Genomic DNA, 16,760 nt, shown 5'->3' on the forward strand with positions numbered 1-16,760 from the left:
CCCGCAGGGCCAGGCTGCGTCTCTGCCTGCCCCCCCCCCCCCCAGCTGGGCTGGGTCGGGTCTGGTCTCCCCCCAGGGCCAGGCTGGGTCGGGTCTCTTCCCTTTCTCCCCCTCCCCCCGCACAGGGCCAGGCTGCGTCTCTGCCTGCCGCCCCCCCCCCCCCCCAGCTGGGCTGGGTCGGGTCTCCCCCAGGGCCAGGCTGGGTCGAGTCTCCTCCTCCCCCCCCCCCCCCGGCCGGCCTGGGTCTCTGCCTGCCCCCGCAGCTGCTGCAATGCTCCGGCATGGCCAGCTCTGACCCAGCTCCAGGGCAGGGCCACAGGGCTGGTGGCCCAGGCCTGCCCCAAGGGGGATCGGGTGGAGGGCTTGGGACAGCTCTGCCCATGGGCAGGGGGCTCCCCCCCAAGTCTGCCCAGCCAGCTCCCCTTGGCCTGGGGACAAATTGGGGGAAGTGTCTGGGGGTTCAGGCTTCCCAGGGAAACCCTGAGGAGAGGCCAGGCAGAGCTTCCCTATGCCCAGCTAGTGGGCCCCAGCCTCCCACAGCACGAGCCATCAGGCTGCCGGGACCTGTCCCAAAGCCGGCCCAGGCCCCAGCTCTCAGCACATAGCCCAGTAGCCTAGGGCCTTCATCTCATGGGTTTGATGGTTGGTTCCCCTGCCCCATGGCAGGAGCTGGGGCAGCTGGTGTGTGTATGGGGGAGCTGCCCCCAAAGGTAGTGAGCTTGTGGGGTGGGAGCTTCAGAGCCTATGGGCCTCACTCTCTGTCCCATTTTTTTTTGGCCCCCAGGACCCATCCTGTTCACCAGGACTGAGACCTCTCCTAGCAGCTGGTTCCCTGGGGGTACAGGCTGCGGGGGGGGGAGGAGTCGGTCCTCAGCTGATGTTATCAGAAAATGGTGTGTTTGGGGAGTGAATCCTAAACAAGGGGGCAGGGCAGCATCCAAGGCACAGACCCCACTTCTGAGAGCCAGCTGCAGGCCAATATCTTAGCCACGTGGTGTGACAGAGGGCAGAGACGGAAAGCCCCTGCCCTTGGCTGCTGTAGGGCTGATCCCACCCCTCCTCTCATGGAAGCTCAGAAACTAGAGACCAAAAGCCCAGTTGCATCCCACCTAGTCCATCCTGTGGACCAGGGCTGGGACCCACCCCAAGTGCCCATTCCCAAGGGCTCTGAATGCCCCAGTGTTGTGACCCCCATCCCGTCCCCTGGAGACGATTCCCGCCCGGATCCTCCCCCTGTCAGGGAGCGACGAGGGGCCCTGGCCCTTCCCCGGGGACGATTCCCTAGTCCCATCGGATACTCTGCCAGGATGTCATCTGGCTGTTCAGCCTGTCCTTGCCCTAGTTACACCCCTGGTGTCACGCTCTGTGTCCTTGGGATTTACGCCCTCCAGAGATTTGCAGGCTTTGAGCACGTCCCCTCCCCCGCCCCCGTTGAGCCCAACTCGACAGATTTAGCTGGTTTAATCTTTCCTGGGAGTCGATCCCTTGCTCTCCTCTGATCTGGCTCCACTTTGCTTGTTGTTACTCCTGGCGTTTCCCAGGGGCCCATCCCCACAGGCCCTCAGCTCCCGTTGCCGAGATCAACACTGCCCCAGACTCCTCGGGCTGGAGCCGCGCTCTGCTCCCATGGAGGTGGGCGCATTACCCCTGGCCGGGAACCGATCCTGGCACTGGCCGGCTGGGGAGCTTCCAAGCCTCCAATGGGGGAGCTGCTGGGCCTGTGTCTTCTCCCTCCCATTCCAGGGTGAAACGGGAAGCGCGGGTTGGGGGGGGCATGTGGGCAGGTGAGATCAGGGTCAGGCCCACTGCAGTCCCTCGAGCAGGGAGGTTCCCAGGATTGTCCCTGACCTTCCAGAGCTCACTGGCAAGTGGCAGGGTGGCCCTGTGCCCGCCGGATAGAAGTCAGAGATCCCCAGACAGGAGGCCCCGTGAGGACAGGAGCAAAAAGGCTGCCCTCGAGCGTGGCTCTGTGGTTGTACCATGTGGCACTCGGTCGCAGGGGGATTTTCATGGCTGGTTGCTGGGGGGTCCCTCCTAGGCCATGTGTAAAGATGAGCAGGTGCAAACATGGGGATTGCCCGAGTGCATCAGAACCATGGTCCGCGTCACCCAGTCTCCGCAAGTGGCGGAGCAAACAAGGGCTGGGCTTTGCCTCGGCCTGGCACTCATGGACAGCAGAGAGATGCTAGTTTTTCTGCTGTAGAAATCCAGGTCCCACTGGGCAGGCTGACTGGAGAGCCAATGGGACAGGGCCACCTGCAAGCCAAGGGGCAGGAACCGGGGCGCTGGGAGGAGAGGGGAGTTGTGCTCTGGGGTTGGGATTTGTTGAACTCCGGTGGTTGGTTAACATGGGGGAGAAAGGAAGTCTTGGCACACAGTTAGCATCCTGGCTTCTTCGCTGAAGGTGCTGAGCGCCCACAATAGCCATCCCCGAGAGCCCTAGGCAGGGCCCAGCCCTGCGTACCAGCACTGTGGAGGGAACAGACAAGCAGGAGCTAAACGCTGGTTAACATAACCCCTCCCAGGCCCCCTTCTCCATCGGGAAGGGCACAAGACTGAGGTTTACAAACCCTTCACAGGGCACCTATAATGCGCTGGCCGGTTCACGGGGCTGCCCAGATTTCCCTCTCTGGGCTGACGCTGCTGTTGCTCCTCCCTACAACCTGGGTGCTTGGCGTCTACCTGTGCGGTGCAGCTGATAGCCTGGTTTGCGTCCAGCTCTGCCATTTCCTTGTGACCTTGCGGGAGTCTCTTCCCCTCTCTGTGAAATGAGACGGAGCCCGGGATTGTTGGGCCTGCTTTGTGTTATCTGCTGGGGCTGGGCTCAGCCTTCAGAGCAAGGCCCTCTCGAAGTCTGAGCGGGGCAGAGCTGTCAGGGACTGAGCAGCTCCATGCGGGACGTATGCGATCAAAGTGCCGTCTGACTGCCACATGGCCAGGGCTTTTCCTTGGTTACCAACCTAGGTTAAGGTCTCAGCTGCCTCAAGGTGGGAAGCAGGCAGGTCTCTTGACGTACCAGTAGCTGTAGACCAGACCTGGAGCCTTCAGCAGGGTTTGCCCCTATGGGTGCTCCACTTCAGGGGCTCATGCACATCTCCAGCCCTCGCTGGGAGATTTCTAGCTAGCAGTGTCTGTTCGGCCCATGCCTGCGCCCAGTGCCTCCTTGTGGCAGACACCCCTGCTGTGTAGGTGTGTGCGGGCAAACCACCCTCATAGAATCATAGAAGATCAGGGTTGGAAGGGACCTCAGGAGGTCACCTAGTCTAACCCCCTGCTCAAAGCAGGTCCCTTCTCTACCGCCTCAGCCTGAGACGGAGCAGCAGCATGTCCTCCTAGAGTGTACTCGGCCTTTTCTCCTTCTTCAGTTAGTTTGTGGTAGTAGGTTTCAGAGTAACAGCCGTGTTAGTCTGTATTCGCAAAAAGAAAAGGAGTACTTGTGGCACCTTAGAGACTAACCAATTTATTTGAGCATGAGCTTTCGTGAGCTGTAGCTCACGAAAGCTCATGCTCAAATAAATTGGTTAGTCTCTAAGGTGCCACAAGTACTCCTTTTCTTTTTGTGGTAGTAGGTGACTGTTTAGTGATTAGTAATAGTTAGCTAAGGTGAGAGTACGGCTTCTTCCTTCTCCTTTCCCCAGGAAGACCTGTCCCCTCCTGGTAGGGTTGCCCGGTTCGCCAGGCTTCTAACGCTGCATCTCTTGCTGGGGTGCTGCATTGGCAAGCGACAGTCCAGTGCCGAGTGGAGTCCCCCATCTCCCAGAAGTGCAACTTCTCCTTGGCTCTTTAGGCCAGGGCTAGGAAGGACAGGGGGATGAAGCTCAGACTGTTGGCCATGGGATGTTCCCTGCAGCCGCCCTCTGGGTACATCTCCTCCCCCTCCCCCCAACACATCTGTCCTCAGCCAGACCCAGCACCCCATCAACCTTGGGGCGTGCTTCTCCTCCGAAAGGGAAGCCAAAAAGTGGAGCGCAAACTTTTAACTCTAAGGAGCCAACTCCAAAAGAGCCGTCACCGAGGGTACGGCTGAGCCCGAGGGCTCTCCTTCCGGCCCCAGCAGGCCCGCCAAGCCTGGCGCTCCAAGGATGGGGCGCATGGCTCCAGTGGAGAGAGAAAGCACCAGGTCCCCCCAAGCTCGGCCCTGCCATGGGCCCCGAAGCACTCGTTCAGCCGCTGGTCCCATCGAGTGCCTTGACCCAGCCTTCGGCACCCACCCACGCAGCTCAGCCGGGGGCACTGTGCGAGCACGGGTGCCTGACCCCTGCAACTCCTGCAGCATGCCCATTGTCACCAGTGTCTTCGGCTCTGGCGTCGGCACGGGGTTCTCTCCGGTACCACCCAGGAATTCTGGCACTCCCAGGGATCTCGTGCTGTTGGATGAACCAGCGTCCCCGTCGTTGTGACCTGCGAGATCTCGGACTCTGAGTGGCCATTTCATGGCCCAGGACGCTCCTCTGTCCTCACTGGCTGCCCCCCCAGCCCCCATGGGAGGATGTGGAGGAAGAGGACTCCCCGTCGATCGCCTCAGTTTCTGTGAGGGGTTCCCCTCGGGACCCCTTTGGAAATCCACCTTCGTGCAGGGAGAATCCGGCTCAGACGGCAGGGCAGACACCAGCCACTATTCCACTGACGTGCCAAAGGGGCGGATATGAAGCGCTCCATGCCCCTTAAGGATTCCACTTTTTATTTTCCAACCCCTCCCCCCAACCCCTTAGTGGTGGGTGCAGCGAATGAGTGGAGCAAGCAGCCCTTTTTGAGAACTCCCCCCATGACCAGAACCAAAGTGACTAAATCTCTTTGGATGAAAGCCCTGCAGTTCTGGATCCTGGGCTGTCAGATGGTCCATGGCCAAATACAACTTTACTCATGGCAACAAGCTCACAGCCTTTATTGAACAGCAGCCACAAGACTGCCAGGAGCAACTCCAGTCCGTAGTTGTGGCGGGCAAACTATTGGCCAGAATGGCTCTCCAGGAGCACCCAGGTGCCACGGACGCTGCTGCCAGATCCATCTCGCCAGCGGTAGTTGTGTGCAGGGCACCGTGGTTCCAACTTCCGGGGTCGGAGAGGTGTTCAGAGCACTGTGGAGCGCCACGCCTTTGAAGGTCATACGCTTTCTCGGAGACCGCAAATGTCTCCCTGCACACGCTGAAGGACTCCAGGGCTGCCCTACATCCCTGGGGCCTTTACGCACCTATGGGCAGGAAACTGCCCAGAAAGAGACAGATCTCTGAGGAAGAGGGCCGCCCAACTGTCCTCCATGGCCACCAAGTGTCCTCTAAACAGCAGCCGCTCCCTTCCTCTCACAGGGCCAGCAGGAGCCTACTAGAAGAGGGAAGCATTGCTCACCCCATGCAGTAACTGGAGTTCTTCGAGGTGGGCGCACCACGACCCACCCTCCTTCCTCTCTGCTTCCGTTGTTCCCTAAGGAACTGAGGGAGGTTCGCCCACGCACCCTTACACAGCCTTGGTGTCTGCCACGAGGAGGCACTGGGCACGTGCGGGGGCCGAATGGGCGCTGCTAGCTCAAAATCTCCGACCGCGGGCCCGAGAGGCGCACGCACCTGGAGCGGCAGACCCGCAGGGCCAGGCGTCTCGAAGGACGACGGTTACTGCACCAGGGGAGAAACATTCCCTCCCCCCTTGCAGACAGGGCAGCCTGTCCTCCGCTCTCGGGTCACAGCCATGTTTCAGCCAGGCAGGGGCTGTCCTGTACAGGCGATAGCTGGGCTTAGCGGCTCCTTCTGCGCTGTGACCGGCCTCTGAGCTGTGGCCTTGGCACGTGGAGAGCCGTGGCTGGCAGTTGCTGTTAGACCAGCCCCCAGGCTTTGCTGAACCCTGGGTGGGGGGCCCGCGGCAGCACAGCGCCTCCCTGAGGCATGCACTGGTCAGACAGACACGGGCGGCGGGCGTGCACCCCCGGTATCTTTCTCGTTGTGTCTGTGGGCCTGGGGGAAGCAGCGAGTCATGCAGAGGCGTTGGGATGGGGGGGGCCTGATGCCATCCGTGCCTGGGGGCAGCAAAAGGCCGGTACCATGATGGGAGTGGGAGAAGGAAGTGAGGGAAGTGCTGTTCATCTCCTGATTCCCCCAGCCCCAGGGTCCCTGTGTGGTAGGACAGCTGGGGAATAGAGTCATGGGCCTGGGTAGGGGCTAAGACAGCCCCTGTGGTGGGAGGGGCACCAGCTCCTCTCCACCCCCCACTGTCTCCCTCCATGGGGTTCGGGGCGGCTTCCTTTGAGGGGCCTTGCCTGCATTTCCCCAGCTGGTTCTTTCCTCCTCCAGTTCTGAACCTGTCCCAGATCATCTTGGGTTCGTCCGTGAGTTCCCCACTTGCGCGTTTCCCTCCCACCGTGGCACCTGGGCCAGCCGCGGGTGTCTAAGGCCAGTGTAGACAGGCCCTAACAGCCGAGCAGAGTCCTGTCTCCAGGAAGGCGCCCCAAGGGCTGACTGCCCGTTGCAGATGGGAGGAGCAGTGCTTAGCATGAGGGGAAACTAACATGGGGACCTGGCCCCCATGCTCCTCTCTCCCTCCGTCCCTGCTGGTTGGGGAATCCACCCACAGAGCAGGGGAGGGTTAGATTTACCGTGGTTTGATTATTGTCCTGCAGCCTCCTGGCTGCGCTCAGTGTTCTCCAGGCAAATGGAGGCTGGTCCCTGCCCCAAGGCACCACGGTTGGACTCAGTGCTCCGAGGAGGGAGAGAGATCAGGTCCCAGAAGCAGCCCTGCCCACCTCCCCTGCAGGAGCCTGTCCCCTCCATGCTCCAGCTGAGCTCGCTCCTAACGTTCTGCCTTTAGAGACAGGCCCAGCTGTGCCACCCTCGGCCTGCCCTTCCCGCCCACGAGCGAGTGGTTAGTGCTAGGGGAACTTACCACCCTCCACCTCACACGCCCAGCACCCAGTGAAATCTCACCATGCCAGGGGCAGGTATCTGCTTCCCTCCCCCTCACTGGTGTGTTTGCACAACACCCTGGAGGGGACAGGCCCCAGGGGCTCCCCTCAGAGCCTGCACATGGGCTCACAGCCTGGCCCAGCAGAGCCCCCAGGCAAAGCCGCCCTTCCGCAGCCCCTAGGCCTGAGACGCCCCCCCATCGCCCTGGGGTGTGACCCTGGGGTGCTGTTTCTGGGGCTGAAGAGACTCCAGGAAACAACCTTTCCCCCACATCCTATGAAACAAGAGGAGTCAGCTCCGTCCCACTCCCATGGGGCCAGCAGCCTCCCCCGAGCAGCACCCTGCCTCGGCCAGGGGGGCACGATGATGCTCAGCTTCTATTTCGAGGAGACCCCCTCCCTTGCAGAAGGCCCCATGGGGTGCACTCTGCTGCCTCCTGTATGGGGCGGGGGCTGCGGGCAACATGATCTTCTGACCCTCCCATGCAACAGCCCCTTCCCCCCCCGGCAGCCCCTCCTTCCTCCAAATCCTGCCAGGAGAAAGGCAGGCAGGGGTGGGCTGAAGAGAGATCTGGACAATCTCAGAGGCCATGTGCCAAGGAAACGGAGCATCCGGCAGCAGTCAGGCCAGCAGAACAGCCCCCTCGCCCAGAGCACCGCCCCTCTCCTAGCCGGGGCCCAAAGGGGACGGATCCGAGTTTTCTCAGACAGGGGTTTCTGGGCTATGGCGGCCTGGGGGAGTTGGGAGCAGCCAGGCCTTGCTCTGGTAACTCCCAGGGGCAGGCAGGCGGCAACAGGCAGCATCCCCAGATGCAGGCAGTGGCCAGCCCTCCCCGCCCCCAGTAAGTTCGGCGGTAGCCCCAAGCCCAGAGGAGCGTGCTCTGGAATGGTCCTTCCCGCTGCGGGCTGGTGCCTGGCAAGACGGGGCTGGGGCTGGGAGAGCCAGACGGAGGAAGCTTCCCTCACACCGGGAGCACTCGGGGGCTCTCGCGTCAGGCAGTAGCAAACCAGCGGCTTGACCTAGAAACTTCACTGGTGGTTTATCGTGGAGAGGCAGCGGCTGGCATGCACAGCCTGAGAGCTGCTTTCCGCCAGGAGCCCCAGGTGTGTCCCACTCCAGAACACCCCTCCAGGGTCCTTCTCTCCCAGGGCTTTGCACGTGTGGCTGTGGCCGGCGGGCGCTGACTAGCCCACATTTCAGGAGACTCAGAGAAGCTGTTTCTGGAAGCCAGGACTTGGACAAACTCTAGGTGGTGATCACGGCCTCAACTGCTTCCCACGCCCGTCTGGCGTGCCACTCCCCCTGGAAACCACCAGCGAGGCCGAGTGCAGAGCCCCCTCCTGGGGCAGGGCAGGCTTCTTCGGGACATTGCTCATTAGTGACTGCTGGGGAGTGCTAAGGGTAGGGGGTCTCCAGCGGGGGCTCGCTGAAGAGCTGTGAACGGCCCTTCCCTCCGAGCTGAGAGAGCTCCTGCCCTTGGACTTCCCCTCCCGTCCTGCTGCAGAGCTGCCTCCTGGCTGCCTTCCAAAGCTCACAAGAGCTGCTGGGGATCGTGGTAGATCCCTGGGAACTTTATCACCCCCCACGTCAGACCCCTGGCTCTTGCTGACCTCATGAGGTCCCCAGCAGGCCAGCACCCGACGCTTAGAAGGGGAATGAGAATCCAGGTCTGGGGCACAGAGCCAGAGGGCACAGAAAAACAATCCCACATTTGTTCTTTTTAAAAATCTCCTGGTTTTGTGCCACTTCTGTGATTGGGGAGGCCTGACTTGGGGAAGTTTGGGAGCTGGCCAAGCTGCTGTCAGAAACGGCCAGCGAAGGCAAGTGGGTACAGAAGCTTCAACCCCCAGAGTCCTGTGAAGTTTGGTCCTGGGCAAGTCGTACACACCCCAGCAGGGGCATGAGGGCTCTGCCTGCAGCTCCTTGGAAAAGGGGATCATGGCAAACAGCCAGACTTGTCACAGGAAGGAAAAGTCAAACACATTGATTCAGAAATGGTGAAAAGGTTTTGCTAGGGTTGGCAGTGAGCTCTGCCTGCTGGGGCTGCTGCAGGGCCTCTCAGGCCTGTTCCTTGGTTGGATTACAACTCCCATAATGCCTTGTGATCAGCCCCAGGGAGTGACCACGGTGCATCAAGGCAGATGTAGTCTGGCCAGGGCGCAAGAGCAGCCGCGGGGAATGGGAGCCTGAGGCCCTTGGAACTACAGCTCCCATGAGGCACTGCAGCAGCCCTGGCTGAGGCAGAGACTAACATTGACTCAAAACGTTTCAGGCCAACTTCCCCGAGAGAGAATCCTGCTGGAAGTGACCTTTTCTTGAAGACGGTTTCAATGAAACCCTGTTGTCTGGCAGGAAAACGTTTTGTTCTACTTTTTTTGACCTGCTCTGCCTCACTTTTCGTTTTTTCCTTTTAACACTTTGGTGACGCTTGCCTGGCATGTCACACCTTTAACATCGTACTGAGCTGAGAGAGGCGGGGACAAGAGCAGGAACTGGAAAGTAACCCCCCCCCGCAAGACACTTGCAGTTACAAAAATGACCCTTCCCCCCGGGGGGGGTGGGGCGTGAAGATGAAATCAGGGGGCTCCGGTGCTGGACTGGTGAGGGGCAGAGGAGTACCTGAGAGTAATCAGAATTGCAGGGAATTCTGGTCAGGTTAGAGTTAAAATAGACCCCAAGGCCTAGAAAGTGCAGAAATGCAGTTCAGGTCACTCCAGCGCAGCGCCTCTGCCCTGTAGTGACCCCAGCTCCCGTCTTCGCCCAGACCTGCCGAGCAGCTCGGGTTCCCCTTGGAGCAAGGGTTTGTGACGTCTGCAAGTCTCTGCACTGCTGCGCTCCTGGAGGACCGGGTTCCCCGCACACGTCTGTCTGGCTGTAATTCCAGGCTCTGGGCATCAGCGTTCTGTGAAATGACTGACACACAGGGAGTGGCCTGGAACGGCTGGGGGTCCGGGCTCTCCGTGACCGGGCTCTCCAGGCAGGGCTCCTCCACTGCCTCCCTTTCCTTGGGCCGTGGCTAGGTGGAGGGGACCCGGGTTTGTGGCCATCCTTGCCAGTGCTGGGGTTATTCTGAATTTAACCTTTCCTTCAATCCCTTCCTTTCTGGCTGGTCTGGGGTCACTGCAGTCTTCTCGGGAGCTCTCAAACGTCTCTGGGGATGTCCGCACTGCAGAAAAGACCTGCCAGCTGTGAGGCTCAGAGCCCAGGGCAACTGACTCAGCCTGGTGCTCTGGGGATAAGGCAGCAGTGTCGACGTTCCCGCCAGGGCACTGAACCCGGCGAGGGGAGAGGGTCTGAGAGAGCTGGAACAGCTACGCTGTTAGTTTTAGCTCCCAAGTGCAAGCCCCAGTCAGCTGACCGGAGCTCTGGGACTTGCTGCTGTGGGCTTTTCTTGTAGTGTAGACGTGCCCTCAGTTACTGAAACCGTTTCCTTCGCTCTAGTTTAACTAGACTCTTCTCTTGGGAGCCTTCAGCTGGTCTGGCCTGGCCCTTCGTGGCTGTTGGCATCCCCTGGGCTTGTCGGAGAATAAGGCATAATGGCTCTGTGGGCTTCAGGGCACACCAATGCACCCTCTGTGACCACACACTGCCCGGGGTGCCAAGGTCCACCATTTGGCCAGGAGCGTAGCGCTGTTTGGGGTGTTTTCTGGCAGCCCCAGCTCCTGGAGTCCTGGGATCCCCTGAGAATCTCAGCTTCCGTGAGAAAGAACAGTACGTTTCCAGCCCTCGTGGCGGAGGCGAGAAGCCTGAACATGTGACCTGCGTGACCCCCAAGGGGCAGAAGGCAAATGAAAAATCACCCAGGGGGCTGTTTTGAAACAATCTCCTGATTCCTGGGCCCGTCTGGCGATGTTCTGTGCTTGGGGCTGGCGACGCGGCGTCCCTGCAGTGCCTAGCGCAGCAGCAGAGGGAATGGGCCCAGGGTTTGCAAGTGGCTGGGACTCCTCTCCGCATGCAGCTGCCCTGGCAGCGCAGAACCTCCTCCCATTGGAACCGGTGAGGCCAGGCCGAGTGCAGCCCTACGTCCGTCTGTCCGGCAGCACCAGGACCCGCCGTTCCGGGTGCTTGTCTTCTCTCCCACACTGCAGAGTGCAGGCCTATGTCCGTCTGTCTGGCAGTACCAGGACCCGCCGTTCCTGGGCAACTCGCTCTTGTCTTCTCTCCCACACTCACCAGGGGGCATGGATTTGTCGGGGTGGCAAACCCAGCCCCGGAGGGTCAGGACAGTGGTTTGTCTCCAGCTAGACCAGGGAGAAGGGCTCTGACTCATTGCTGCAGTGCAGGGTCTGTGACCCCAGGCCTCTCATTCTCCAGAGAGGCAGTTTCCTTGCCTGCTGCTGAGGGGCAGAGTCAAGGGTCCAGCCCTGCTGAGTTTGTGTCTCACCCCATGTCACGGTGTCCCTGGGTGATTCTCTGGAACTGCTCCCTACAAAGTCAGGCAGGACTCTGGGGAAGTCTCCTTTCTGTGAGCAGCCTGTCTTCAGGACACACAGCTCACACAGCTTCCACCTTCCTGGGTCTGACCTCAGAGCATTCAGCCTCCTCTGCCCCTCTGTGCGCTTCCCACAGCGAGTCCGCTCAGGCGGGGTCCTGGGGAAGCCAGAGGGTCCTGCCCCCCAACTCCGCAGTCAGACGTGACTCTCAGCCAGCCAGTAAAACAGAAGGTTTATTAGATGACAGGAACATTGGTCTAAAACAGAAGTTGCAGGTGCAGAGAACAAGACCCCTCCGCTGGGTCCATTTTGCAGGGCAGCGAGCCAGACAACCACGTCTGCCCTTCACTCCGTGTCCTCAGCCAGCTCCAAACTGAAACTCTCTCCAGCCCCTCCCCCTCTGGGCTTTGTCCCTTTCCCGGGCCAGGAGGTCACCGGATTCCTTTGTTCTCCAACCCTTTAGCTCTCAGCTTGCAGTGGGGAAGGGCCCAGGCCATCAGGTGCCAGGAGACAGAGTGTCGGCCATTTATGTACCCTGGCCCTTTGCTCTCCAACAATTACACCCTCTTATCCCACCACCTAGAGACTTAAGAACTGCATAGGTGAAACTGAGGTACCCCTACACTATTCAGAGGAAACATTAAGAACAGTCCCACTTCATCACACCCCATTTAGTGCAAACTCAGCCATTGCCCAGAGCCCTTTGCTGAGCCCCTTAGTGGTGGGAACAGAGGTGGGGGGAGACCCCTTGAACTTTATTTTCTGTGTAGCTGAGTGAATAGTTCCCAGCAGATAACAGAGCTGGCCTCCCCGCTGCTTGGGAATATCCATGTACCACTTTGCAGGCCCAAAAGCCACTCAGTGCCTCTAAAGCCACGTGACGGGAGGAGGATGTGCAGCAGGGTCAGGGCCCTCTGTGACGAAGTGGGACTGTTCTTAATGTTTCCTCTGAATAGTGTGGGGGTGCCTCAGTTTCCCCTATGCAGTTCTTAAGTATCTAGGTGGTGATATAAGGGGGTACGATCGTTGCAGAGCCCTAGAGGGCAGGGGTGTGCAGGGGTCTGGACACAGAGAATGGCCGACACCCTGTTTCCTGGCAACGGATGGCCTGGGCCCTTCCCCCCTGCAAGGTGAGAGCTGAAGGGTTGGAGAACAAAGGAATCAGGTGCCCTCCTGGCCTGGGAAAGGGACAAAACCCAGGGGAGGAGGGGCTGGAGGGAGTTTCAGTTTGGGGCTGGCTGGGGACATGGAGTGAAGGGCAGACGTGGTTGTCTAGCTCACTGCCCCCCAAATGGACCCAGCTGCGGGGTCCTGTTCTCTGTATCTACAAGCTCTGTTTTAGACCATGTTCCTGTCGTCTAATAAACCTTCTGTTTTACTGGCTGGCTGAGAGTCCCGTCTGACTGCAGAGTTGGGGGGCAGGACCCTCTGGCTTCCCCAGGAGCCCCACCTGGGCGGACTCGCTGTGGGAAGCGCACGGAGGGGCAGAGGATGCTGAATGCTCCGAGGTCAGACCCAGGAAGGTGGAGCCGGGGGAGCTGTGTGTCCTGCAGACAGGCTGCTCCCCGAGAGGAGACTTCCCCAGAGTCCTGCCTGGCTTCATGGGGAGCAGCTCCAGAGCATTGCCCAGGGACTCCGTGACACCCGCCCCCTGGGAGCGCGTACCATGCAAATCCCGCCAGTGAGCGTCACGCAAAGGGACAGGACGGGGGCATGCAGCAGGGTCAGGGCCCAGGGTGGCACTGCAGGGGAGAGGGCAGGAGGGAGTTTCTCGGGCAGGTCATGGTTGGAGTCCAGAGAGGGGGTGGCTGGCCAGCAGGGAGGCAGCTGCCAGCGAGAGGAGCAAGCCCAGGGTCGCTCGTGGCCAGTGCATTGGTGGAGGCAGGACAGAAGAGCAGGTCAGAGACCAGGGCCTTGCCGAGAGCCATGGCCAGGAGCAGGTCACAGCTGCCTCCCGTTTATTCCCCACTCCACACGCTTGGCCAGTTGTGTTTGGCACACGGGGAGAATCCGGTGTCGGGGCTGGCTGCTGAGCTGGGCTCACGCTCCTGGTTCTGTGCCCGGCCTGAGTCGGTGCCCAGGCACAAGCAGTGTGAGTTTAAAGTTGAGTTTCCATGACAACTCACACATGGGAATTTGCTTGTCACAGATATTCGTGCCACGTTCCAAACTGGATGGCTCCATTCTGCCTCCCTGCAGCCCCCCTGCAGCCTCAGTCAGATAGAAGAGTTTTTTGCACTTCCTGGCCTAAATCCCTGTGCATGTTGCTCCCCAGAGGTGGCTGCATGGCAGTGGTGGGTGAAGTGTAGTTTGTAGGACACGGTAGCTTCTCCAGTGAGAAGCAACAACCTGACTCTGGGTTATGCTGTGCTGGACTTCACACCCCCATACACAGACACAAAGACCGATTAGCCAGCCGTGGGCACATTCCCTTCGCTTTGGAGTTAGACAGAATCAGGGCTGCTCAGTCTGTTGCCCTTCAGTGCCTGCGATTCCCTGTGAGATTATTTACTATTTGTACACCGGGGAGCCCCAGCCCTGGCCCAACCCCCCCGTGCCAGGCACTGGACAGACAGAACAAAAGGCTGCCCCTGCCCAGGGAGCTGGCAATCGAAGTGTCAGACGGGAGCCAAGAGCTGGACACAGCCAGGCTGTCAGGGAAGCAGAGGGGACTGGTCAGCATCGTAGGCCGGGCTCCGGAGCATTTAGTAGGCAGCAGGGCAAAGGAGGGATTTGAAGGCGCGCACCGGAGGTGGGGCAGCTATTTGCGGGGAGCTCCCCGTCAGAGCCCCTGCTCTCGGGGACGGAGGCTCCAGGGAAAAGGCCCCACTCCTGGGATGCGAAAGAAGCTGCTAGTCTGACTCCTGCAGAGCCCCCCCTCCCCGCCAGGTGCACTCGCTCCCACCGGGCCGGGGCCGGCTCGTGCTGCCTGGCTGGGGCCCAGAGCTCAGGAAGTTTGGAGAGTGGGGGAATGTGTTTTCTAGTGAGGACAGAGCAAAATGCCTGTGGCAGCTCTGAGCCCCCATGAAGCCTGGAACTTCCCCCCGCCCTCTAGTGCCCCGTCAGCTCCCCAAGCAAACTCCCTGTAGCCGGAGCCAGAGCAGCCGGAGGACCAGCCCTGAAGGGAGGGGGTCTGCCTTGGCTCTGGCTGGGAAAGTTATTTTTAACCCCTTCTAAGACTTCAAATGGAAGCCCACCGGGGATGCCAGCCTGCGTCTCTGACCCTTTCCCTCTGCCCCACCCAGGGGCGCGTCCCACGCTGCAGACAGGGGCCTTCCTCTCACCCGTCCCGCTGTTGTGTGTGGGCTGGCAGCACCCAGAGCCCCTGGCAAGTTCAGGCCCCATTGTGCTGGGCGCTGGGCAGGTGTAGAAGGAGCCAGTCCCTGCCCACGAGGAGACCCAGCGGTGGGAGTGCCAGGGGGCAGCAAGTGGAAGACGAGGGCTCACACCTTTGTTCGGGTGCAGGCTGGAGGCACCCGCTTTTGGGTTTAATGGGCTGTGGCTGGGAGACATGACCCTGACCCGGCCCGGCCCTGCCCTGCCTGGCTCCCATGGGGGTCACAGCAGAGCTGGCACGTGGGAGGAGGTGGGTGGTGGTTCTGTGAACTGATGGGGGGAGAAGGGGCCTCCACGTGTAAGGGACAGCATGTGCGAGCATGCTTGTTTCTGCAGTTTGGGGTGGGGTGGCCTCATTGTCGTCTCCTCTCCATCATCTCCTTCCACCCCAAAGCATTTGGGACTTTGCCTCTTGAGGCCTGACAGGCCCCCTGCCTGCCCTTCCCCAGCCCAGAGGGCCCCCAGTTTCCAGGCCTGCCTCCCTGCATGGGATGGCTGTGTGTGAGCGGCCCAGAAGCCCTGATCTCTGCTGCTCTCCCTTTGCCCCAGGCCCCCGCAGGACATCAGCCTGGAGGAGTTTGACGATGAGGACCTGTCCGAAATCACGGATGACTGTGGAATTGGACTTAACTATGACTCGGACCATTATGAGAAGGTGAGGGGGGAAGGCGGGGCTGAGACAGGCAGAGACCCTGGTGCCCCGTGTGCCAACAGGGTGATGTGCTGCCACCCAGAAATGGGAGGCCAGTGCAGGCTGAGCACAACTGAGCTCCTGCTCCCAACCAGCAGTGCCCCCCCCAGGTAAATCCCAATGGGCAAAGTTCAGATGCCGGAAGCCAAATGCCTTGTGACCCCAGACCTGTGCCCTGCGCCCCGCGCCCCGCTCCGGGCTCCCCAAGCATGTGTGCACCTGCATGGGCACTCACACACACACTTCGGCTGATGCCCCTCAAACCCAACCAGCAGCACCCAGCTGCTTTCCATCCCAGGCTCCCCCCTCCCCCTAGCTCGGCACATTTGAAAATCCAGGTCGCTGGTTTTGCAAAGAGATCTGCTGTCGGAGGGATTGTGGGGCAGGTCCCGGATACAGGTCGCAATGGTCCCTGCTGCCCTTGGCATCTCTGGCTCTGCTGATGCCCCTCAATTCCAGCCTGCAGCACCTCCCATTCCTCCAGGTCTGCCACCCCTCACCCCAGCAACGTCTGACAGACTGCCCTGCGGGCTATTCGCCTGTAGCCATGCGGCCAGTGGCGGGACACAACTGCGCGTATCAGTTCAGGACAAATTGCTTAGTGCACGGCAGATCCAGCCCAAGGCTGGGTGTCCTTTATTATTAAGGCACCAAACCAGCCAAACAAAGAGGACTTTGGTCTCACCCTACTGGCTAACCAGAAGTCACACAAGCAATTCCCTTAGACACTCCAGTTTCCCAGTATCCCCACTAGGGCCACTCGTTATGGGGACGAATGGTTATGAAAACCAACACCCCAGTAAAAGAAAACAGGTTCTCCCAATCCCAAAGGACCAAGCCCCAGACCCAGGTCAATATACAAGTCAGATCTTGCCCACAAAACATGCTGTTGCCAATCCTTTAGAATCTAAAATCTAAAGGTTTCTTCATAGAAAGAAAGAAATAGAGATGAGAGCTAGAATTGGTGAAATGGAATCAATGACATACAGTCATGGCAAAGTTCTTGGTTCACGCTTGCAGCAGTGATGGAATAAACGGCAGGCTCAAATCAAGTCTCTGGAGAACATCCCCAGCTGTGATGGGTCATTCAGTCCTTTGTTCAGAGCCTTCAGTTTGTAGCAAAGTTCCTCCAGAAGCAAGAAGCAGGATTGAAGACAAGATGGAGGGGTTTCCAGGGCCTTTTATATCCCCTGCCCTGTGGAAGGACACCCCTTTGTTCTTATTGTGGAAAATCACAGCAGCAAGATGGAGTCTGGAGTCACCTGGGCAAGTCACATGTCCATGTATGACTTCGGTTTTTACAAGGAAAGCAGCCATTGCTCACGTGCTACCTTGAACATTCCTAGGAAGACTTCTCATGTGGATTAGAGTCTCCCAAGGTCCATTGTCAGTTAAGTGTTTCTTGACTGGG

The 16,760-nt window shown here is 59.8% G+C and overlaps 1 protein-coding gene across 1 annotated transcript in view; it reads left to right on the plus strand.

Annotated features, from left to right (window-relative positions):
* MAPK8IP2 (mitogen-activated protein kinase 8 interacting protein 2) overlaps nt 1-16,760 on the plus strand; it is a 60,455-nt gene that overhangs the window by 485 nt on the left and 43,210 nt on the right. Inside the window, exon 2 of the mRNA XM_077807475.1 lies at nt 15,208-15,313. Coding sequence (XP_077663601.1) covers nt 15,208-15,313 — 106 coding nt within the window. The remainder of the gene's footprint in view (nt 1-15,207; nt 15,314-16,760) is intronic.

The sequence above is a fragment of the Eretmochelys imbricata genome, chromosome 1, assembly GCF_965152235.1.
Source record: "Eretmochelys imbricata isolate rEreImb1 chromosome 1, rEreImb1.hap1, whole genome shotgun sequence".
Taxonomy (NCBI): domain Eukaryota; kingdom Metazoa; phylum Chordata; order Testudines; family Cheloniidae; genus Eretmochelys; species Eretmochelys imbricata.